A 25,503-nucleotide genomic window follows, 5' to 3' on the forward strand; every position below is an offset into this window, starting at 1 on the left:
CACCTTACTCCCCCAACCTTACCTGCTATCACCACCTTACTCCCCCAACCCTACCTGCTATCACCACCTTACCCCCCCCAACCCTACCCACCTATCACTATCACCTTACTCCCCCCAACCCTACCTGCTATCACCACCTTACTCCCCCCAACCCTACCTGCTATCACCACCTTACCTGCTATCACCCCCTTACTCCCCCCAACCCTACCTGCTATCACCACCCCAACTACCCCCCAACCTACCTGCTATCACCACCTTACTCCCCCAACCCTACCTGCTATCACCACCTTACCCCCACCAACCCTACCTGCTATCACCACCTTACTCCCACCAACCCTACCTGCTATCACCACCTTACTCCAACCCTACCTGCTATCACCACCTTACTCCCAACCCTACCTGCTATCACCACCTTACTCCCACCAACCCTACCTGCTATCACCACCTTACTACCCCACCAACTCCCCCAACCCTACCTGCTATCACCACCTTACTCCCACCAACCCTACCTGCTATCACCACCAACCCTACTCCCACCAACCCTACCTGCTATCACCACCTTACTCCCACCAACCCTACCTGCTATCACCACCTTACTCCCACCAACCCTACCTGCTATCACCACCTTACTCCCACCAACCCTACCTGCTATCACCACCTTACTCCCACCAACCCTACCTGCTATCACCACCTTACTCCCACCAACCCTACCTGCTATCACCACCTTACCCTACCCCACCAACCCTACCTGCTATCACCACCTTACTCCCACCAACCCTACCTGCTATCACCACCTTACTCCCACCAACCCTACCTGCTATCACCACCTTACTCCCCCCAACCCTACCTGCTATCACCACCTTACTCCCCCAACCCTACCTGCTATCACCACCTTACTCCCCTCAACCCTACCTGCTATCACCACCTTACTCCCCCAACCCTATCACCACCTTACTCCCCTCAACCCTACCTGCTATCACCACCTTACTCCCCTCAACCCTACCTGCTATCACCACCTTACTCCCACCACCTTACTCCCCTCAACCCTACCTGCTATCACCACCTTACTCCCCTCAACCCTACCTGCTATCACCACCTTACTCCCCTCAACCCTACCTGCTATCACCACCTTACTCCCCCCAACCCTACCTGCTATCACCACCTTACTCCCCTCAACCCTACCTGCTATCACCACCTTACTCCCCTCAACCCTACCTGCTATCACCACCTTACTCCCCCCAACCCTACCTGCTATCACCACCTTACTCCCCTCAACCCTACCTGCTATCACCACCTTACTCCCACCCAACCCTACCTGCTATCACCACCCTACCTGCTATCACCACCCTACCTGCTATCACCACCCTACCTGCTATCACCACCCTACCTGCTATCACCACCTTACCTGCTATCACCACCCTACCTGCTATCACCACCCTACCTGCTATCACCACCCTACCTGCTATCACCACCCTACCTGCTATCACCACCCTACCTGCTATCACCACCCTACCTGCTATCACCACCTTACTCCCACCAACCCTACCTGCTATCACCACCTTACTCCCCCCAACCCTACCTGCTATCACCACCTTACTCCCACCAACCCTACCTGCTATCACCACCTTACTCCCACCCAACCCTACCTGCTATCACCACCTTACTCCCCCCAACCCTACCTGCTATCACCACCTTACTCCCACCCAACCCTACCTGCTATCACCACCCTTACTCCCCCCAACCCTACCTGCTATCACCACCTTACTCCCCCCAACCCTACCTGCTATCACCACCTTACCCCCACCCAACCCTACCTGCTATCACCACCTTACCTGCTATCACCACCTTACTCCCCTCAACCCTACCTGCTATCACCACCTTACCTGCTATCACCACCTTACCCCCACCCAACCCTACCTGCTATCACCTTACTCCCCCAACCCTACCTGCTATCACCACCTTACCCCCACCCAACCCTACCTGCTATCACCACCTTACCCCCACCCAACCCTACCTGCTATCACCACCTTACTCCCACCCAACCCTACCTGCTATCACCACCTTACCCCCACCCAACCCTACCTGCTATCACCTTACTCCCCCAACCCTACCTGCTATCACCACCTTACTCCCACCCAACCCTACCTGCTATCACCACCTTACCCCTACCCAACCCTACCTGCTATCACCTTACTCCCCCAACCCTACCTGCTATCACCACCTTACTCCCACCCAACCCTACCTGCTATCACCACCTTACCCCCATCCTGACCTGATGGTCTCTGTCCGAGGGAGGGGTTATATCCTGATCCATTCTGGTTACAATGTCAGCTGATGTTCATTACGTCTCAACATGTTATGGTTCAGGTTATGAGGCATGTCCAGGTGTAAACAAGATGCTGGCTGGAAGGCAGCTGTTTTCCACTTGGAGAGACAGGGGAGCATGATGAGATGACCTCTGTAGGTGTTGAGAGAGGGAACATGGTGATGTCCAGGTGTTGAAGAGGGGAACATGGTGGGTGACCTCTGTAGGTGTTGAGAGAGGGGAACATTGAGGTGAGACAGAGGGGAACATGGTGAGGTGACCTCTGTAGGTGTTAGGTGTGAGATGACCTCTGTAGGTGTTGAGAGAGGGGAACATGGTGAGGTGACCTCTAGGTGTTGAGAGAGGGGAACATGGTGAGGTGACCTCTGTAGGTGTTGAGAGAGGGGAACATGGTGAGGTGACCTCTGTAGGTGTTGAGAGAGGGGAACATGGTGAGGTGACCTCTGTAGGTGTTGAGAGAGGGGAACATGGTGAGGTGACCTCTGTATGTGTTGAGAGAGGGGAACATGGTGAGGTGACCTCTGTAGGTGTTGAGAGAGGGGAATATGGTGAGATGACCTCTGTAGTTGTTGAGAGAGGGGAACATGGTGAGGTGACCTCTAGGTGTTGAGAGCTTCTTCATTAGGAGCCAGCTGACACTGGCCCTGGGTGTGTCCCAAATGTCACCCTATTCCCCAAATCGTGCACTGTTTTTGACTAAAGCCCTGGTCAAAGTAGTGCACTATATAGGGAATAGGGTGCCAATCAGGATGTCTCTCTTTGTCACGGTCACTATTCCTCCCTTGTTCTTTAGGAAGTGCTGTGGGTGTGGGGTTGTGTGTACACAGAGGGAGACTGGACTGTTTGGTGATAAAACATCCTCAGAGACAACAAACACAGTCAGACGCAGGTTTATTTCTCTAAACCCTTCCAGATCTAAATAACACACACAAGCTAAAACACGGCTCGCTCACACATGTACACTTTTGTGTTATTCTTAAACCCTGGACCTGTTACACACACACACAACCCGTCCTGATCAATAACTCTGTCCAGGTCTCTTCCTCATGCCTTGCACTAATGATTCTCATGAATATATCTTGTCATAATTACAGCCAGTGTGATATATATATATATATAATATACTGTACATAGGGTATTGCAATGTATTCTACTTTTTCCATTTACAGTTGACAGGACTAATGCTTGCTAGGGAGTTGTCTAGATAATCATTAAACTGTACAGTTAGCAGAAAACAGCTTCAGTGTGGGTTTGGAGTTGTTTTTTTCCCCCCACAAAAATGTTTAAATTATAATCGATGGTGGTCTTTATAAATGTAAGTGTTATTAACAAACAAAAATATCTTGCATTTCTTTAGTGGTCTGACTTATACTTTATTTCTCAAGAAAAGCTAAATGATTATTTTTTTTGGTTTCTATTTTTTAACATTCTCTCTCTCATTTCACTCATTTGTGAGTGATCTAAAGTTAGGATGCCCTGTCAAGTACTCCTCATCCCACTAGAACTGAAGTCACACACAATACACTGTCTGGCTGTTGAATCCCTGTTGGAGCAAAGCGGAAAGGATTTGAAAAACATTTACTTTCCGCTTGTCTTATAACGTCTCAGTAGGAATGTAACGACGTTGTGGGAACAATGTTAACAACCTTAGTAGGAGAAGAAAGACGGCTCTGTTCTACTGTTGGGGTATTAGCTGGTGGATCATGATGATGAATAAATGGATTAACTCATAGGGATGTACATTGTATACATTTTTGTTGTTGTGGCCACTTAATTGCAGCCGGAAAAAATAAAATAAATGCAAGCATTTTACAGTACTGTTAAATAATATCATGTGTGGAGTAGGATATTTGTCTTACCTAAGAGGTGGTTCCTGTTTTTTTAATGATTTCTAGAACTTGTGGTTCTAAGATTTTGTTTTCAGCGGTTCCAGATGTTTTCTTACACTACTGTACACTGTCTGGGGTAAAGAACCCCAACCACTCTGCCGGAGGTCACCAGTGGCATCCTGTTATTTTTATCTGACCTTTTGACCACTTAGTGTGACCTCAATAGGCAAAGCTATCGACCAAGATACTAGTGGTCCTGTCAGACCTGTCCTCACCCTGGCTCTCTGAATATCGAGTCAGAATAACAAAACTCTATTGTAAGATGTAATAATCGGCCTATAATTGGAAACATTTTATTACATATGTATTGTGTAACTACAAGGACTAGTCCATTATTGTGGTATTTGTAAGGTGGACATCATCACCAGAGTCTTTTGTCTGCTTTTCCCATGTCTTATTATTTTGTCTATGACGGTATGTTACTCCATTTGTCCCAGGTCATTACATTTGACCTTGAAATTCTCACTACCAATGGTTACATTTTTTTGTGTGACCTCTATCCTGGATCATAGCCTACTCCAGCATTTCCCAAACTAGGGGTTTGAAAACAGGAAATTCTGATATACAATTATGTCCGTAACCTCCAGTAGCAGCTAGATGCGGTTGTAATGAACAGTGGTTTCTGTTTTCTTCCTACAAATGTACTTCTATCTTTTGAATGGTTTAAGCTACATATTATTATGACCCCATCATTGATGTTGATAAAAGCCACATTGTCCGAGAGGGATTTACATGGTTATCAAAACGTAACGCCAGGGTAAACCTACAGGACACAGACCTTATTTTAAGTGTTTCTAAAATCATTTTGTGTTTTACATGGTGTGGGTTTTTGATATCAAAATGGGGTCGCGGACCAAAAAAGTTTGGGAACCCCTGGCCAAGCCTACTCACTGGAATACCCAGTTTGTCTCCCCTAGTGGAGGAAAAATGGACCTACAATGACAAACAAAAAAATAGGGATCAGCGCATTGAGCTATAAAAAAAACGGATCAGCGCCATGTCTGATTCTCCAGTAGTGGAATAGAGAACGGGACACCTAAACCATTTAATTCCAGGGTCGGGGATCCCGTTCGGTCTCGAGGATGTCCGGGAGCGCAGGGATTCAGCAGGGCTCCCCGGCCATCGGTGCAGCGGGATCGGCGCCTGCGGCTCCGGGAGCCGGGGGAACCGAGGGTTCGGGCGCCACGGTAGGATCGGCACGAATCGCGGTGAAGAAGGCGCAGCTCCGCTCCTCCCCGCGCCCGAAGAAACTGGAGAAGCTCGGAGTTTATTCATCTTGCAAGGTCGTTTTAAGTAGTCCATTATTACATTATTTAGCAATTATACATTTTGCAATGTTTTGAAAGTGGTTTGAGTTTCAGATGCTTGTTGGTTTGCAGCGCTACCAAAATGCAAACGCAGCAAAGGAAGCCATTGCTGCGCTTGCATTTCTTCATATCCCTCATGCTCTAGTTATGTAAAATGATCCTATTGGAAATAAACATCAGGAAAAAAACGGCAAAATGTACAGTTTAGTGCTCCCATATTATAATGTTGAAATATGTATTTCTAGGCGGGAGAGTGGACTAAACATTCTCAAGGTGCTTTGACAAATTCAGGTTAGCCTGCATGCCATGGTGCGGAATGCCTCCAGCAAGGGGAGCGTGCGGGGCGTAATTCACCCCACTGGGATAGTGACAGTGTTTTTTCCGTCTGTCAGCGCACTGTGGTAAAATAGAAAGTATTTATTGCAGTTATATATCATCTGCAGGGAGAGACAGCGTCTTTGTTTTGACAGTGACAGCTGCTGGGGGCGGGGTTTGTTGTTGTTCCTTGGCTCTTGTTCCTGTGCACAGTTTGACTCCAGCTAAGAGTTGTAGTGAGAGAGGGCTGGCCCAACAGGCATTGCCTAGCTATGCCACTTTGTAGCCAAGCTGTCTTTGTCAATTTATGCATATAAATTCAATGGAATTTTTCCTATTACGTTATGTTTCTAAACATGTGTGTGTGTGTTTCTAACCGGTGGAACCCTGTGCTGTAGGCTGAGGGGGCCTGTAAGTGTAACAGCTGGAAGAGCCAGAACCCCCCTCCCACACCACCCCGTACAGACCAGCAGCCCAACACTTTCAACCTTCAGGACCCCTGCCGTAGCTGCTCTCATACACTGGGTAAGACTAGGGGGAGAGAGGGTCAGAGGGGGGACATGAGGATGGGGTGCCCTGTGTACTGGAGGGGGAGAGAGGGTCAGAGGGGGGACATGAGGATGGGGTTGCCCTGTGTACTGGAGGGGGAGAGAGGGTCAGAGGGGGGACATGAGGATGGGGTTGCCCTGTGTACTGGAGGGGGAGAGAGGGTCAGAGGGGGACATGAGGATGGGGTTGCCCTGTGTACTGGAGGGGGAGAGAGGGTCAGAGGGGGACATGAGGATGGGGTGCCCTGTGTACTGGAGGGGGAGAGAGGGTCAGAGGGGTGACATGAGGATGGGGTTGCCCTGTGTACTGGAGGGGGAGAGAGGGTCAGAGGGGGACATGAGGATGGGGTGCCCTGTGTACTGGAGGGGGAGAGAGGGTCAGAGGGGGGACATGAGGATGGGGTGCCCTGTGTACTGGAGGGGGAGAGAGGGTCAGAGGGGGACATGAGGATGGGGTGCCCTGTGTACTGGAGGGGGAGAGAGGGTCAGAGGGGGGACATGAGGATGGGGTTGCCCTGTGTACTGGAGGGGGAGAGGGGGTCAGAGGGGGACATGGGGAGCGGTTGCCCTGTGTACTGGAGGGGGAGAGAGGGTCAGTGGGGGGACATAGGGAGGGGTTGCCCTGTGTACTGGAGGGGGAGAGAGGGTCAGTGGGGGGACATAGGGAGGGGTTGCCCTGTGTACTGGAGGGGGAGAGAGGGTCAGTGGGGGGACATGGGGAGGGGTTGCCCTGTGTATTGGAGGGGGAGAGAGGGTCAGAGGGGGGACATGGGGAGGGGTTGCCCTGTGTACTGGAGGGGGAGAGAGGGTCAGAGGGGGGACATGGGGAGGGGTTGCCCTGTGTACTGGAAGGGGAGAGAGGGTCAGAGGGGCGACATGGGAATGGGGTGCCACTGCCTCGTGTAAGGGCATGATATAGGCAGGTGGAATGTTCTAGAAATCCAGATAATAAGGAGGTAACAGGTTTTCAGGGAAACATTGGTCATCAAAACTAAAGTCTGTCTTCGCACTCTCACTCACTGTCTCTCCTTTTCAGGTGACCATGTGACCCACCTGGAGAACGTTTCAGAGGAGGAGATGAACAGGCTTCTGGGCATTGCTCTGGACGTGGAGTACCTGAACACATGTGTCCACAAAGAGGAGGATGCTGACACCAAACAAGTCTACTTCTCCCTCTTCAAGGTAGTCCACATGTCAACAACACATTACTTTCAGTGCATCTGTCTCACAATGTCCTTCTTTCACCTTCAGCTATTGAGGAAATGCATCCTTCAGATGGGCAGACCTGTGGTGGAGGCACAGGAGAGTCCTCCCTTTGAGAAACCTAGCATTGAACAGGCAAGTGTACACAACAAATACACACACGCTTAGCAAAAAAAAATACATATTTAGATCACACTTACACAAGATGTATACATTATATGTTGTTTACATGATCTCTGTGTCTCTTCAACAGGGGGTGAATAACTTTGTCCAGTACAAGTTCAGCCATCTTCCCTCCAAGGAGCGTCAGACCATCGTGGAGCTGGCCAAGATGTTCCTCAACCAGATCAACTACTGGCAGCTGGAGACGCCCTCACAGAGGCGACAGCGGGCGCCTGCTGATGATGCGGCTGGGTACAAAGTCAACTACACCAGGTAGTAGGCACCCTTTGATGATATGAATGCAACTGCTGGCAGGCGCCCTTTGATGATATGAATGCAACTGCTGGCAGGCGCCCTTTGATGATATGAATGCAACTGCTGGCAGGCGCCCTTTGATGATATGAATGCAACTGCTGGCAGGCGCCCTTTGATGATATGAATGCAACTGCTGGCAGGCGCCCTTTGATGATATGAATGCAACTGCTGGCAGGCGCCCTTTGATGATATGAATGCAACTGCTGGCGCCTTTGATGATAGGCGCTGGCCTTTGATATGAATGCAACTGCTGGCAGGCGCCCTTTGATATGAATGCAACTGCTGGCAGGCGCCCTTTGATGATATGAATGCAACTGCTGGCAGGTGCCCTTTGATGATATGAATGCAACTGCTGGCAGGCACCCTTTGATGATATGAATGCAACTGCTGGCAGGCGCCCTTTGATGATATGAATGCAACTGCTGGCAGGCACCCTTTGATGATATGAATGCAACTGCTGGCAGGCACCCTTTGATGATATGAATGCAACTGCTGGCAGGCGCCCTTTGATGATATGAATGCAACTGCTGGCAGGCACCCTTTGATGATATGAATGCAACTGCTGGCAGGCACCCTTTGATGATATGAATGCAACTGCTGGCAGGTGCCCTTTGATGCTGTGTTCACAGTCATGACATGTTTATTCCTAATGCACTGACCACACTGTGGACTGGCTTCATGTTCTTAATGCTTACATGCTGACTACACCGGGCGCACGCGTGCATCCACGTGCGCCATCACACCCATGTAGATTTTGTTCATCCACACCAGACATGATTTGTCCTGGGATATAAACATTGGGTTGTTGTTTTACCTGAAATGCACAAGGTCCCTTTTCCCCCCTGGATCTTGGGGATTTTGACCCATTTTGAGTCACACACAATCGTGTGTTCTCAAACACTTAAACATAGGGTAGCTATGGTGTTTTTAGTCCCCATTAGCCCCAGTCACTCCCATAACTTGCTACCAACAGATTCATTTTCTCTTCATTCCAATAGATGTGTACATTTCATGCAAATTGTATCACCGTTATATAACCCAGAATCAAACCCACATTTTTTGTGGTGTGTTTTCCCCCAGATGGCTGTGCTACTGCAACGTCCCTCAATTCTGTGACAGTCTACCGCGGTACGAGACGACCCAAATCTTCGGTCGGACCCTTCTGCGCTCCGTCTTCACTGTAATGAGGAAACAGCTGCTAGAGCAGGCCAGGCAGGAGAAGGATAAGTTACCCCCGGAGAAACGCACTCTCATCCTCACACACTTCCCCAAGTAAGAGACAAATTCTTCACATACACACAAACGTACACACACACACAAGATAGAGGAGGATTCCTAGTCTCGGTCTATAGTAGGTGTGATGATGATATCTGTGTGCTGTAGATTTCTGTCCATGCTGGAGGAGGAGGTGTACAGTCACAGCTCTCCCATCTGGAGTGAAGAATTCCTGGCTGGATGCTCAGGAGGACCGATCCCCATCCATACAGGTAAAACACACCTGACCTTTAGCCAGCTTGTCCAACACACTCTCACTTAGAGTTATACCTTGCCTAAAAAAGTTTAAGTAGGGAAAGTTGTGATGTGATTGATATGATGAGTGCTACTCTCCATTGATAAAGTAATCTGATTAGCTCCCTTGTGTATAATGACAGTGATCAGTGCGCCCCCAGTGGCCAGGCCTCTATACTACAACTCCAGCCCAGTATCTGTGGACCCATCCAGCTGTGGCAGTGTCAGTCCTGCCAGGAAGACCGCCTCTGTTCTGGAACCCAGCCCAGGTAAACACAACAGGCTCTACGCACAGATCCAGGATCAGCTTAGCCTCCACAAATTATAACCTTAACCATTAGGGGTAAAATCTCTCTTTAGATCAGTTTCTAGGGGAAACTTTACATATGATCTACCTGTGTAGGTGGGCAGAAGCGGAAGCCGTCGGAGCCCCTCCCCCATGAGGAGACTAAGAAGCTCAGGATTGTCGGGGACATTCCCATGGAACTCATCAACGAAGTCATGGCAACCATCACCGACCCCGCCTCCATGCTGGGACCAGAGGTAACATCAAACACTCAGGGCTCTGATCAATCAGCCGACTTCCGAATACAGATTGTTTTGGCGGTGCCTGAGGTGGAACTGCGTTAGAGCTGTCAAATTCAAAGGCGGCTCCTTGCATTATACCTAAAGTGGACATTGCCATTGTCTGCAGGGAGTCACCTTTGGAGAAATCCCATGCAGCCTTCAAGTTCGACCACTGGAATGCACAGAAGGCTGCTGAGGGGGAAACGGCTCATAATTATGTGCCGGGATGACGCAAATGGAATGGCATCAAACACCTGGAAACCAATTGTTTGATGTATTTGTTACCATTCTACGAATTACGCCCCAGTTATTACCACGAGCCCATTCTCCCCAATTAAGGTGCCACCAACCTGGTGCTGGAATGTAAGGCGTAGTATTCACCTGATTATGATGATAGAAACACTAATTATTTTGTTTAATGATTCGTCTATTTGAGCATCATTATTTCTATACAGCCTACACTTTCTGTGTCTGAACTTCTATCTCGAGCGGGGAGGGTGTGGCTTCGTGACAATGATCGCAAGAGCAGCTGCTCACCGATTTGAAGGCTCCAGCACAGTTCCACCTCCAACACCACCAAAACATCCATCCGCTATGCGGCTGTCTGCTATCACCGGTTAACTCTTGATCTGATGGAATCTAGACCTCAATCAGTCCAACACGTATTCATCAATACTTCCATCTCTTCAGTCCAACACATCATCAATACTTCCATCTCTTCAGTCCAACACATCATCAATACTTCCATCTCTTCAGTCCAACACATCATCAATACTTCCATCTCTTCAGTCCGACACATAGTCATCAATACTTCCATCTCTTCAGTCCGACACATAGTCATCAATACTTCCATCTCTTCAGTCCAACACATAGTCATCAATACTTCCATCTCTTCAGTCCAACACATAGTCATCAATACTTCCATCTCTTCAGTCCAACACATAGTCATCAATACTTCCATCTCTTAATTCCAACACATAGTCATCAATACTTCCATCTCTTCAGTCCAACACATAGTCATCAATACTTCCATCTCTTCAGTCCAACACATAGTCATCAATACTTCCATCTCTTCAGTCCAACACGTATTCATCAATACTTCCATCTCTTCAGTCCAACACGTAGTCATCAATACTTCCATCTCTTCAGTGCAACACATAGTCATCAATACTTCCATCTCTTCAGTGCAACACATAGTCATCAATACTTCCATCTCTTCAGTCCAACACGTATTCATCAATACTTCCATCTCTTCAGTCCAACACGTAGTCATCAATACTTCCATCTCTTCAGTCCAACACGTAGTCATCAATACTTCCATCTCTTCAGTCCAACACATAGTCATCAATACTTCCATCTCTTCAGTCCAACACATAGTCATCAATACTTCCATCTCTTCAGTCCAACACATAGTCATCAATACTTCCATCTCTTCAGTCCAACACATATTCATCAATACTTCCATCTCTTAATTCCAACACATCATCAATACTTCCATCTCTTCAGTCCAACACATAGTCATCAATACTTCCATCTCTTCAGTCCAACACATAGTCATCAATACTTCCATCTCTTCAGTCCAACACGTATTCATCAATACTTCCATCTCTTCAGTCCAACACGTAGTCATCAATACTTCCATCTCTTCACTCCAACACATCATCAATACTTCCATCTCTTCAGTCCAACACATAGTCATCAATACTTCCATCTCTTCAGTCCAACACATAGTCATCAATACTTCCATCTCTTCAGTCCAACACATAGTCATCAATACTTCCATCTCTTCAGTCCAACACATAGTCATCAATACTTCCATCTCTTAATTCCAACACATCATCAATACTTCCATCTCTTCAGTCCAACACATAGTCATCAATACTTCCATCTCTTCAGTCCAACACATAGTCATCAATACTTCCATCTCTTCAGTCCAACACGTAGTCATCAATACTTCCATCTCTTCAGTCCAACACGTAGTCATCAATACTTCCATCTCTTCAGTCTGACACGTAGTCATCAATACTTCCATCTCTTCAGTCCGACACATAGTCATCAATACTTCCATCTCTTCAGTCCGACACATAGTCATCAATACTTCCATCTCTTCAGTCCGACACATAGTCATCAATACTTCCATCTCTTCAGTCCGACACATAGTCATCAATACTTCCATCTCTTCAGTCCGACACATAGTCATCAATACTTCCATCTCTTCAGTCCGACACATAGTCATCAATACTTCCATCTCTTAATTCCAACACATCATCAATACTTCCATCTCTTCAGTCCAACACATAGTCATCAATACTTCCATCTCTTCAGTCCAACACATAGTCATCAATACTTCCATCTCTTCAGTCCAACACATAGTCATCAATACTTCCATCTCTTCAGTCCAACACATAGTCATCAATACTTCCATCTCTTCAGTCCAACACATAGTCATCAATACTTCCATCTCTTCAGTCCAACACGTATTCATCAATACTTCCATCTCTTCAGTCCGACACGTAGTCATCAATACTTCCATCTCTTCAGTCCGACACGTAGTCATCAATACTTTCATCTCTTCAGTCCAACACAGTCATCAATACTTCCATCGCTTAACACTCTCTATTCCATCTCTGTTAAAAATCAGTTAGTGGATATTAGATTATATTTGACTTGCAGTTCAGAACCTCCCACTAAGTCAATGTTTTAGAGGCAGTATTGAGGTTTGAAGGTGATGATTATGGTGAAGCTACTGCTGCTGCTGAGAATAATGATAATGGGACAAATATATGGACACTGCTAAATCAAAATGAGTGCTGTCATAGGACTTGATAATGAGTAAGGCTGACGTCATTCCCTCCCCACCCCCAGACCAGTCTACTGTCGGCCCACTCAGCCCGTGATGAGGCGGCACGCCTGGAGGAGAGGAGGGGGGTGATAGAGTTCCATGTCATCGGGAACTCCCTCAACCAGAAGCCCAACAAGAGGATCCTCATGTGGCTGGTGGGCCTCCAGAATGTCTTCTCTCACCAGCTGCCTCGCATGCCCAAAGAGTATATCACACGCCTCGTCTTTGACCCGTGAGTGTTACCATGAAAGATGGCGCCGACAGACATGGCAGCTTTCCTTATAGCGCCTAAGCAACTTTGCAGTATTTTTGTTTTTTTTGTGTGTTATTTCTTACATTATTAGCCCAGAACGTTTTTGTGTTATTATATACAGCCGGAAATAACTTTTGGATATCAGAGCGGCGGTAACTCACCAGCATTACGACCAGGAATACGACTTCCAAGAATTGGATCCTTTGTTCGCACCCCCCAGGGCATCTGAACTTATCCCAGAGGCTGCTCCAAGAACCCGTGGAGAAGAGGTATTTGGAGTGGACTTCTAGTCCGACTCAAGAGGCGAGCACACCATCCACCGCTTCCGAGTATATTACTCGCTAATGTGTATATACTGTCCCTGTCCATACAGCCAGCTGGTTCTCAGTACACCTCACAGACAGAAATAAAAAAACTCTCCAGGAAGAAGGACAGTGGTGTATGTTTAAAAATTAACCACTCGTGGTGTGATTATAATGTACAGAAACTAAAGTCCTATTGTTCACCCGACCTGGAATACTCCACAATCAAATGCCGACCGTATTACTTCCCAAGATAATTATCTTCGGTTATAGTCACAGCTGTGTTTATTCCCCCTCAAGTCGATACCAGGACGGCTCTCAAGGAACTACACTGGACTTTATGCAAACTGGTAACCACATATCCTGAGGCCACAGTTATTGTAGCTGGCGACTTTAACAAAGCAAATTTGAGGAAAACGCTACTGAAGTTCTAGCTGACAAGGCACAAATCTGTTGTTCTGCCCCTGAACAAGGCAGTTAACCCACTGTTCCTAGGCCGTCACTGCAGTACTCGCGCTGCTAAAACACTCAACCACTGCTATTCTCTCTTCCGGGATGCCTACAAGGCCCTCCCCCGCCCTCCCTTTGGCAAATCAGATCACAACTCCATTTTACTTCTCCCTTCCTATAGGCAGAAACTCAAAAAAGAAGTACACATGCTAAGGTCTATTCAACACTGGTCTGACCAATCAGAATTCATGCTTCAAGATTGTATTGATCACGGGATATGTTCCGGGTAGCCTCGGAGAATAATATTGATGTATACACGGACACGGTGACTGAGTTCATCAGGAAGTGTATAGAGGATGTTGTTCCCTCTGTTACTATTAAAACCTACCCAAACCAGAAACCATGGATAGATGGCAGCATTCAAGCTAAACTGAAAGCATGAACCACCGCATTTAACCATGGCAAGGTGACTGGGAATATGGTTGAATACAAACTGTGTAGTTATTCCCTCTGTAAAGCAATCAAACAGGCAAGACGTCAGTACAGAGACAAAGTGGAGTCACAATTCAACGGCTCAGACATGAGGTCTACAGACAATCACGGACTACAAAGGGAAAACCAGCCACATCGCGGACACTGACGTTTTTCTCCCAGACAGCTGGGGCGACAGCGTAGCCTAGTGGTTAGAGTGTTGGACTAGTAACCGAAAGGTTTCAAGATCGAATCCCGAGCTGACAAGGCACAAATCTGTCGTTCTGCCCCTGAACAAGGCAGTTAACCCACTGTTCCTAGGCCGTCATTGAAAATACGAATTTGTTTTTAACTGACTTGAATTTTATTTTAAAGGTAAAATTAAAAAAATACCTTTGCCCGCTTTGAGGATAAGACAGTGCCATCGACCTGGCCTGCTCCCAAGGACTGTGGGCTCTCGTTCTCCATGGCCGATGTGAGTGAGACATCTTAACGCTCGCACAGCTGCTGGGCCAGACGTCATCCCTAGCCACGTCCTCAGAGCATGCGCAGACCAGCTGGCTGGAGTGTTTACAGAAAAATTCAATCTCTCCCTATCCCAGTCTGCTGTCCCCACTTGCTTCCACCATTGTCCACCATTGTTCCTGTACCCAAGAAAGCAAAGATAACTGAACTAAATCTCCCCGTAGCACTCACTTCTTTCATCATGAAGTGCTTTGAGAGGCTAGTTAAGAATCATATCACCTCTACCTTACATGACACCGTAGACCCACTTCAATTTGCTTATACCGCCCAATAGATCCACAGACGATGCAATCACCATTGCACTGCATACTGCCCTATCCCATCTGGACAAGAGAAATACCTATGTCAGAATGCTGTTCATTGACTATAGCTCAGCCTTCAACACCATAGTACCCTCCAAGCTCATCATCAAGCTTGGGCTATGAACCCCACCCTGTGCAACAGGGTCCTGGACTTCCTGACGGGTCGCCCCCCATTGTGGTGAAGATAGGAAACAACATCTCCACTTCACTGATCCTCGACACAGGGGCCCCACAAGGGTGTGTGCTCAGCTCCCTCCTGTACTCCCTGTTCACTCAACTTAATCATCAGGTTTGAAGACGCCACAGCCATAGTAGGCCAACAATGACGAGACCGTCTACAGGGAGGAGGTGAGGCACCTGGCGGAGTGGTGCCAGGAAATAACCTCCCCTTCAACATCAACAAAACAAAGGAGTTGATCTTGGACTTCAGAAAAGGGGGGGCACGCCCCTTTCCACATTGATGGGACCGCAGTGGACAAGGTGGAAAGCTTCAAGTTCCTCGGCGTACACATCAACTGACTATCTGAAATGGTCCACCCACACAGACAGTGTGCTGAAGAAGGCACAACAATTGAGAGCATCCTGTCGGGCTGTATCACCGCCTGGTATGGCAACTGCACCGCCCGCAACCGCAGGGCTCTCCAGAGGGTGGCACGGCTGTCACACTGTTAAATAGCCATCACTAGCCGGCTACCACCGGGTTACTCAACCCTGCCCCTTATAGGCTGCTGCCCCATGTACATAGACTTGGAATCACTGGACACTTTAAAAATGGAACACTAGTCACTTTAATAATGTTTACATCCTGCTTTACTCATCTCATGTGTACATACTGGGTTCTATTCTACTGTATTTTAGTCATTGCCACTCCGACATTGCTCGTCCTAATATTTATATACACTGCTCAAAAAAATAAAGGGAACACTTAAACAACACAATGTAACTCCAAGTCAATCACACTTCTGTGAAATCAAACTGTCCACTTAGGAAGCAACACTGATTGACAATAAATTGCACATGCTGTTGTGCAAATGGAATAGACAACAGGTGGAAATTATAGGCAATTAGCAAGACACCCCCAATAAAGGAGTGGTTCTGCAGGTGGTGACCAGACCACTTCTTAGTTCCTATGCTTCCTGGCTGATGTTTTGGTCACTTTTGAATGCTGGCGTTGCTTTCACTCTAGTGGTAGCATGAGACGGAGTCTACAACACACACAAGTGGCTCAGGTAGTGCAGCTCACCCAGGATGGCACATCAATGCGAGCTGTGGCAAGAAGGTTTGCTGTGTCTGTCAGCGTAGTGTCCAGAGCATGGAGGCGCTACCAGGAGACAAGCCAGTACATCAGGAGACGTGGAGGAGGCCGTAGGAGGGCAACAACGCAACAGCATGACCGCTACCTCCGTCTTTGTGCAAGGAGGAGCAGGAGGAGCCCTGCCAGAGCCCTGCAAAATGACCTCCAGCAGGCCACAAATGTGCATGTGTCTGCTCAAACGGTCAGAAACAGACTCCATGAGGGTGGTATGAGGGCCCAACATCCACAGGTGGGGGTTGTGCTTACAGCCCAACACCGTGCAGGACGTTTGGCATTTGCCATTGAACACCAAGAATGGCAAATTCGCCACTGGCGCCCTGTGCTCTTCACAGATGAAAGCAGGTTCACACTGAGCACGTGGAGGCCACACACACTACTGAGCCTCATTTTGACTTGTTTTAAGGACATTACGTCAAAGTTGGATCAGCCTGTAGTGTGCTTTTCCACTTTAATTTTGAGTGTGACTCCAAATCCAGACCTCCATGGGTTGATAAATTTGATTTCCATTGATCATTTTTGTGTGATTTTGTTGTCAGCACATTCAACTATGTAAAGAAAAAAGTATTTAATAAGAATATTTCATTCATTCAGATCTAGGATGTGTTATTGTAGTGTTCCCTTTATTTTTTTGAGCAGTGTATTTCTTAATTCCATTATTTTACTTTTAGATTTGTGTGTATTGTTGTGAATTGTTAGATATTACTGCACTGTTGGAGCTAGAAAAACAAGCATTTCATTACACCCGCAATAACATCTGCTACATTTGTGTATGTGACCAATAAAATAAGATTTGATTTAGAGTTCTACCCTGATTGACTGACCACCAAAGAGAAAAATAGTCCCAACTTTGTAGCAAAGAAAGAAAACTTTTAACGTGAAGTTGCTATACAGTTGTAACCAGAGGTTTGACCCCTCAACGTTATGTAAACCGTGGCAACAATTGAACATTACACCTGGTTGTATCTATTTAACTCTAAAGCAGTTGCGTATTATGAGCTATTGAGTTGAATGATAAATTGGGAAGCGTTCACCGTCTCTCCAAACAGAAAGCACAAGACTCTGTCGCTGATCAAAGATGGCCGTGTGATCGGAGGCATCTGCTTCCGGATGTTCCCCTCGCAGAGCTTCACAGAGATCGTATTCTGTGCAGTCACCTCCAACGAGCAGGTCAAGGTACGAGAATGCAGCTCTTTTAACCTAGTCCCAGATCTGTTTGTGCTCCTTTCCAACTCCTATGGACATGTGTGACATGACAGTGACCATAGGACTTGGCCTATACACAAACAAACAGTTCTGGGTCGCATTTCTGTTGGTATTAACTGATATGACTGATATCCATTCTACTGCCATTGAGCTCTGTGCCTCACTCTTCTTGATTGGTCAGTTTTGACCTTTGACCCCTACCTATTGTTTAAAGGGATACGGCACTCACCTGATGAACCATCTGAAGGAGTACCACATCAAGCACGACATCCTCAACTTCCTCACTTACGCAGACGAGTATGCCATTGGCTACTTCAAAAAGCAGGTCAGTACATAATTGGTTGCTTAAAAAGATCAGCAAATGGCATTGGTTATCTTGTAATGTAGGGAAACATCAAGAAGCAGTCTCTTTAAAAAAAAATACCATTCTTACAGCTCTCTGTCTTTCTTTTTCTCTCCATCTCTCTGTCTCAGGGCTTCTCTAAAGACATCAAGGTTCCCAAGGCCAAGTATCTGGGCTACATCAAAGACTATGAGGGAGCGACACTGATGGGCTGTGAGCTCAACCCCAGCATCCCTTACACGGAGTTCTCTGTCATTATCAAGAAGCAGAAAGAGGTGTGTGTGGTGTGTGCATGCCTACAATGTCTATTTGTATAATAAATTGAGTTACCTAAGTTCTTTCTCTTTCGGTCTCCCTTCCACTATCTCTCTCACACCCTCCCTCCCTCCCTCACTCCATCCTCGCTTTCAGATCATAAAGAAACTGATAGAGAGGAAGCAAGCTCAGATCAGAAAGGTCTACCCAGGACTTTCCTGTTTTAAGGAAGGAGTTCGACAGATTCCCATCGAGAGCATTCCTGGAATACGTATGTTTCTCCTCCTGTAATTATATTAGTCTACCTTCAGCATAGGTTCAAAGGATGTGTCCAAAATGGCACCCTATTCCCTACATGGGCCCTGGTCAAATGTAGGGCACTATATAGGGAATAGGGTGCCATTGTGGACAAAGTCAAGTCTCCAAAGAGGTAGCAGTGATTTGGGCAGTAAAGAAGTGTGTGGACAGTGTCTCTAGTTTAACTCAACTCCTTTTTGTCACCAGGAGAAACTGGATGGAAACCGGTGGGCAAAGGGTGAGTCTTTCAGCTCCTTATAGCTTCTACTCATCTATTTTTAGTAAAACAAATGTAACGGCTTTTAAGTTTTCCTTCTAAAGCTTAGCCAGTGAGCTAATGGTAACTCTCTGACAGAAAATGAGGGTGATCACAACTTCCTGTTTCCTGTTGTGATCCCAGGAAAGAGCTGAAGGATCCAGATCAGCTGTACAGCACCCTGAAGACCATCCTACAACATGTTAAGGTGAGGGACACGCACATACGCATGCACATACGTACTCACTCACGTACTCACTCACTCTCAAATGCACATACACACCAACTCGTAGCCACACACACACAGGTTTCTCGTTATGTGTTATAGAGTCACCAGAATGCCTGGCCGTTCATGGAACCAGTGAAGAAGACTGAGGCTCCTGGTTACTACCAAGTCATCCGCTTCCCCATGGGTATGTATGGCACTACGCATGGAACACATCTGTGCCTGGGTCAACTCTTCAGGGGAAGGAATATAGCCATACATAACTTGTAAGCAAGAAAATATGGATGATTGCATCCGATATAGCCCCTTCAAAAGTATTCATACCCCTTGACTTGTTCCATATGTTGTTGTTTTACAGCCTGAATTCAAAATGGATTCAATATATTTTTTTCTGACCCATCTACACACAATACCCCGTAATGACAAAGTGAAAGTGTTTGCTAATTTATTAAGAATTACATTTATTGAAGGCGGAAACGAGGGTAAATCTCTAAGGGCTTTCCACGCCTGGATTATGCAACATTTGTCTCATTATTCTGTAAAAAAAGATATTCAAGCTGTCAAGTTAGTTGTTGATCATAGCTTGACAACCATTTTCAGGTCTTGCCATATATTTTCAAGTAGATTTAAGTCAAGTCTGTAACTCAGCCACTCAGGAACATTCACTGTCTTTTTGGTAAGCAACTCCAGTGTAGATTTTGCCCTGTGTTTTAGATGATTGTTTTGCTGAAAGGTTAATTAATCCTCTAGTGTCTGGTGGAAACCAAACTGAACCAGGTTTTCCGCTAGGATTTTGCATGTAGTTGGCTCCTTTCCATATTTTTTTTTAAATCACAGAGCGGAACAGCGGACTGTCAAGCTCCCGCCTATCTTCTCTTTGGATTGGTGGATACATCTCTTCATTTGAATACTTTAAAAAATATTTGATGAATGGTGTTGATGTCAGTGCCTGTATTCAATGGAGTTTGAGATGCTACGCTGAATATGAATAGACCATCTTATTTATTTGATTTGATTTTGGGCTTCGCCTCTTCTTCCCTGGTATAGTTACCTACAGACAGACACGTAATGGCGAGTTAAGTCATATTGTGTTAATCACAACATTTGGTTTCAGAGAGGTCAATCAAGAGTCGTGTTAATGTTGTGTGATTATCCCCAGACCTGAAGACGATGTCTGAGCGTCTGAAGAGCAGGTACTACACCACGCGGAAGCTCTTCATGGCCGACATGCAGCGCATCTTCACTAACTGTCGCGAGTACAACCCCCCAGAGAGCCAGTACTACAAGTGTGCCAACCTGTTAGAGAAGTTCTTCTACACCAAGATCAAGGAGGCAGGTCTCATTGAGAAGTGAAGAGATGGGAGGGGCTTCAAGGGTGAGGGAGCAATGGCTTAGGTCTAATGATTTTTAAATGTTTTTGTTTTTATTTACTTATTCTTTATTTTTCTACTGCGTTCAACCAGAAAAAAAAGAGATAGCTATATATCCACTAGGAAGAATGATTTTGGGTTAATCAGTATACTATCCCTCGCCCCACTCAGGAAAACAGAAGTCCTAGATAGAAACTCCCATCTGTTCAGCTAACACAACCCTCCATCTGTTCAGCTGACCCAACCCTCCATCTGTTCAGCTAACACAACCCTCCATCTGTTCAGCTGACCCAACCCTCCATCTGTTCAACTAACACAACCCTCCATCTGTTCAGCTAACCTAACCCTCCATCTGTTCAACTAACACAACCCTCCATCTGTTCAGCTAACCTAACCCTCCATCTGTTCAGCTAACCTAACCCTCCATCTGTTCAGCTAACCTAACCCTCCATCTGTTCAGCTAACCTATCCCTCCATCTGTTCAGCTAACCTAACCCTCCATCTGTTCAGCTAACCTAACTTAACCCTCCATCTGTTCAGCTAACCTAACTTAACCCTCCATCTGTTCAGCTAACCTAACTTAACCCTCCATTTGTTCAGCTAACCTAACCCTCCATCTGATCAGCTAACCTAACTTAACCCTCCATCTGTTCAGCTAACCTAACCCTCCATCTGTTCAGCTAACCTAACCCTCCATCTGTTCAGCTAACCTAACCCTCCATCTGTTCAGCTAACCTAACTTAACCCTCCATCTGTTCAGCTAACACAACCCTCCATCTGTTCAGCTAACACAACCCTCCATCTGTTCAGCTAACACAACCCTCCATCTGTTCAGCTAACACAACCCTCCATCTGTTCAGTTAACCTAACCCTCCATCTGTTCAGCTAACCTAACCCTCCACCTGTTCAGCTAACCTAACCCTCCATCTGTTCAGCTAACCCAACCCTCCATCTGTTCAGCTGTCCCAACCCTCCATCTGTTCAGCTGACCCAACCCTCCATCTGTTTAGCTGACCCAACCCTCCATCTGTTCAGCTGACCCAACCCTCCATCTGTTCAGCTGACCTAACCCTCCATCTGTTCAGCTGACCCAACCCTCCATCTGTTCAGCTGACCCAACCCTCCATCTGTTCAGCTGACCCAACCCTCCTTCTGTTCAGCTAACCCAACCTTCCATCTGTTCAGCTAACCTAACCCTCCATCTGTTCAGCTAACCTAACCCTCCATCTGTTCAGCTAACCTAACCCTCCATCTGTTCAGCTGACCTAACCCTCCATCTGTTCAGCTGACCTAACCCTCCATCTGTTCAGCTGACCCAACCCTCCATCTGTTCAGCTGACCCAACCCTCCATCTGTTCAGCTGACCCAACCCTCCATCTGTTCAGCTGACCCAACCCTCCATCTGTTCAGCTGACCCAACCCACATGTAAGACGTCACATCTGTGAAAAACTGGACTGTCTGAGAGATATGGGGAGGGATAGTCAGTCAGTTACTCAGCCATTCAGTCTCTGTCTCCATGTGGTGTTACTGGGTCGTAATGGTATAGGGTGAAAAAAAAACCTAGACGCCGATTTTGGGTCAGTTTTGCACTTTCCCCACTAATGGTAAAGGGTTAGGATTAGGGGAGGGGAAGCTGATCCTAGATCTGTACCTAGGGGAAACCTCTACCTGGAACCATAGTAATCTGACTTGTTTCATTTGTATGTGCGTGTTACGCGTGACTTCAGATGAGGTCTGTCCCAGAATTTTTGAGGGCAAAATTTGTATGTATGTTACTAGAGTTCATCCTGCCAAAAAAGGAAAATTATATTTTAAATCTGTCTGTATGAATTTTAACAGTTGTAAACCTCTTGAATTATTTGCTGTATATTTTTCCTGGTTTTTAAACTGAAAGGAGGGGAAGAAGCCCTTCATGCTGGTCCATGTAAAAAGTCCCATAGGGCAAAAGGTGACCATGGAAATGCACTTATTTATTTTTTCAAGCAACTATTCAGCATCACATGGTGAGAGCTTTTTTGTTTTCCATTGAGATGTTCTGTCTTTTGAGAAAAGCACTATGAAATAATGGCTAATTTTAACTATGTAGAGTTTCTCCTTATTTATGTGCTGTAATTTTTAAGGAATAATGCTTAATAAAATAATTTATTCTGTCTTATTTCTGTCTAGACGATTGATATCTTTCTACTTTGAAGATAAAATAAAAAGATTGTGCAATACTATGTAGTTTTGCTGTTTTGTATAGAAGATGTTTGTACTTTTTCAAACTTTAGGAGAAACCTGGATTTTGTAATAATGGTTTGAATGACAGACTATTTTATAGACTGATTAAAATAGAAGTGAATCTAATGGATTGGTGTTGTGTTTGTCCTGCTGCAAATCACTGACTCAGACGTGCCAACTCAAATCCCACTTTGCAAATCTATATAAAACAAACACCGTTTTTTATACCTGCCGCTAACATGGGTCCTGTGTCCTGATATGATCCATATTCTGATTGCCCACAATTGAAATAACAGGTGTAGACGATTAAAATAACATTGTCGTGTTCACCTGCTCAGAGGTTGCATGCGTCAACCAATGGTTGCGTGCCACATCAACTGTCATCGATTGACAGATTGCTATAACATGTTTGTAAGTTGTGTAAGTCATGTCATGTAAGTTGATAGTTAAATACCTATCTAGGCATTGTAAGGTCTGGCAGGCCTCAGCAACCCCTGGGCAGAGGAATGCGCACCTCGTGATCAGATCTTTCTGATTATCTCCAGAGGTAGTTGGGGACGAATTAATTGGTTAGATGAAAGCTTAGTGCCAGGTCAGTGGGTGGCGGGTCAGTGCTATCTGGAATCCTTGGGATGTCCCTACCCTAAACATTTTTGTTTGTCCTATACTAATTTGGCAGTGGTGGCCCGCCACTTAATATATATTTTTAAAGAATATATATTTATGTATACACGTCTGCCGAGACAGGCTTTTTAAGATCAGAGTGACAAGTTCCAGTTATTTGTAGAAAGTAGCATTTGATGCATTGTTTTTTTAAGGTAGCTGCAGATGGGCAACCCCACACTTCAGCCTATTTATGTAAAGCCACTACGCTGCATCAGTCAGGCTACAGTAATGCAGGTTACAAATTATATTTCAGATGGTGTCTTTTAAAGTACAACCTGAGTGTATACCTGAATGTTTATTCATAAAACCAAAACATCTTACACATGAAAACAGCGGCGTGTGGCAAATGAATATTCAAAGTTCTAGAAAAAGCAAGCAGAACATATATGAACAACAGTGAAATGACTGAACACAACCATACAGTACATGAGGAACATGTCGTCCGGCAGAATGCTGTTCTAACATCGCCCTCTACAGGTGGCTAACAATCAATACAGGCATCACGAAACGGGGAGATGGAGAGAATATAGATTTTGGGGAGATATACTTGAACATCTCCAATGCCCCTGATGATTTGGCTAAATTCAGCCTACTGATAAGAACAAAGAATGAACTAAGAAATGAACCACAATTAAAGCTGCCTTACATTATTTCATTGGACAAAAAAACTATTAAAATAATTTACCACAAACTCAGGTGCCAAACTAACTCTCAAACAGATTTGAATGGGTAAAACGTGTGTTCAATGTGTGGACACAAAGCACATGTTAGTGACATCCCACAACAGACTTATTGTATTTCTCCAGCAACGACGGCTGGGTCTTCATGGACTTCCTGGGTTTCTGTTTGAAGATGGGAGAGCGGAGGAACTTGGTGTCTGTGAACTTGTCTCCACGCCTCAGTTTCCTGAGATAAGAGATGGAGAAAGGATAGAGATTATTTTTTTGTTCATGTTTTGTTATTCAACCAATGTTCGCAGGTCTTATTGGGTTTTTAAAACAATACAGCCATATCAATTGATAAAAATATCAATTTACGTAAAATGCTTAATACTTAGATGTTGACATATCAATTACAAGCAATATAGACAGCAAACATGGTTAATATTTGCCATTTACCTCTGCTAGATCACATTTAACAATAAAAGCTCTATTTTTGTTATTTTTATAAAATTATAATCAAGACATAGGTGGGGGAAAAAATCATGTTTATCTTGAACAAATATACATGAAACAAGGTTATCACAATTGATGTTTATTGGTTTGAACTGAACAAATTCTAAAGACAAATTTTAAAAACAGTATTTTGTGAAAATGATAAATGAGCCCCATTGAACACAAATTAAGGCCGGTCTACACACTACGAGGGACAGAGTTTTGCTGTGTTTGTGTTGCAAATGTATTTCTTGCACTTGATGCATGTGTACTGTCTCCCTGTCCTTCTTGGTTCCACACACATCGCAGCGCTTCTTAACATTACTACCGGGTGCAATTTAGAATGAACGCAGTTCAGGAATTTTACAAATTTCTCACTCACATACAGTGGGGCAAAAACGTATTTAGTCAGCCACCAATTGTGCAAGTTCTCCCACTTAAAAATATGAGAGAGGCCTGTAATTTTCAGCATAGGTACACTTCAACTATGACAGACAAAATGAGAAAAAAAATCCAGAAAATCACATTTTAGGATTTTTTATGAATTTATTTGCAAATTATGGTGGAAAATAAGTATTTTGTCACCTACAAACAAGCAAGATTTCTGGCTCTCACAGACCTGTAAGTTCTTCTTTAAGAGGCTCCTCTGTCCTCCACTCGTTACCTGTATTAATGGCACCTGTTTGAACTTGTTATCAGTATAAAAGACACCTGTCCACAACCTCAAACAGTCACACTCCAAACTCCACTATGGCCAAGACCAAAGAGCTGTCAAAGGACACCAGAAACAAAATTGTAGACCTGCACCAGGCTGGGAAGACTGAATCTGCATTAGGTAAGCAGCTTGGTTTGAAGAAATCAACCGTGGGAGCAATTATTAGGAAATGGAAGACATACAAGACCACTGATAA

General features: G+C 45.6%; 2 protein-coding genes and 1 long non-coding RNA gene across 6 annotated transcripts in view; 2 read left to right on the forward strand and 1 right to left on the reverse strand.

Annotated features, from left to right (window-relative positions):
* The first annotated feature begins 1,488 nt into the window (after nucleotides 1-1,488).
* Nucleotides 1,489-4,154, forward strand: LOC124043223. The gene is made up of 2 exons (XR_006840284.1): nucleotides 1,489-2,464; nucleotides 2,622-4,154. It is a non-coding gene; the product is annotated as an uncharacterized LOC124043223 (long non-coding RNA).
* Nucleotides 4,155-5,164: 1,010 nt separating this feature from the next.
* LOC124043224 (histone acetyltransferase KAT2B-like) lies at nucleotides 5,165-22,768 on the forward strand. 4 transcript variants are annotated; one of them, XM_046361552.1, is made up of 18 exons: nucleotides 5,165-5,498; nucleotides 6,236-6,362; nucleotides 7,422-7,567; nucleotides 7,637-7,723; nucleotides 7,842-8,023; nucleotides 9,146-9,337; nucleotides 9,449-9,552; nucleotides 9,718-9,843; nucleotides 9,978-10,117; nucleotides 13,007-13,215; nucleotides 17,648-17,774; nucleotides 18,019-18,129; nucleotides 18,279-18,422; nucleotides 18,559-18,673; nucleotides 18,907-18,937; nucleotides 19,100-19,163; nucleotides 19,284-19,368; nucleotides 20,341-22,768. In XM_046361552.1, the coding sequence occupies exons 1-18, from the start codon at nucleotides 5,298-5,300 to the stop codon at nucleotides 20,532-20,534; spliced, it is 2,385 nt and encodes a 794-aa protein (XP_046217508.1). In that variant the 5' UTR covers nucleotides 5,165-5,297; the 3' UTR covers nucleotides 20,535-22,768. The 4 variants fall into 4 exon arrangements, with proteins under 4 accessions (XP_046217508.1, XP_046217510.1, XP_046217511.1 ...); XM_046361554.1 differs by having other exon boundaries at nucleotides 18,910-18,937; XM_046361555.1 differs by lacking the exons at nucleotides 19,284-19,368; nucleotides 20,341-22,768 and having other exon boundaries at nucleotides 19,055-19,163.
* A 952-nt stretch (nucleotides 22,769-23,720) lies between these two features.
* Nucleotides 23,721-25,503, reverse strand: part of LOC124043225 (zinc finger protein 385D-like) — a 93,864-nt gene continuing 92,081 nt past the window's right edge. The window contains exon 14 of the transcript XR_006840285.1: nucleotides 23,721-24,344. The gene's annotated coding sequence lies outside the window, so the exon portion shown is untranslated. The remainder of the gene's footprint in view (nucleotides 24,345-25,503) is intronic.

The sequence above is a fragment of the Oncorhynchus gorbuscha genome, linkage group LG09 (assembly GCF_021184085.1).
Source record: "Oncorhynchus gorbuscha isolate QuinsamMale2020 ecotype Even-year linkage group LG09, OgorEven_v1.0, whole genome shotgun sequence".
In the NCBI taxonomy this organism is placed as follows: domain Eukaryota; kingdom Metazoa; phylum Chordata; class Actinopteri; order Salmoniformes; family Salmonidae; genus Oncorhynchus; species Oncorhynchus gorbuscha.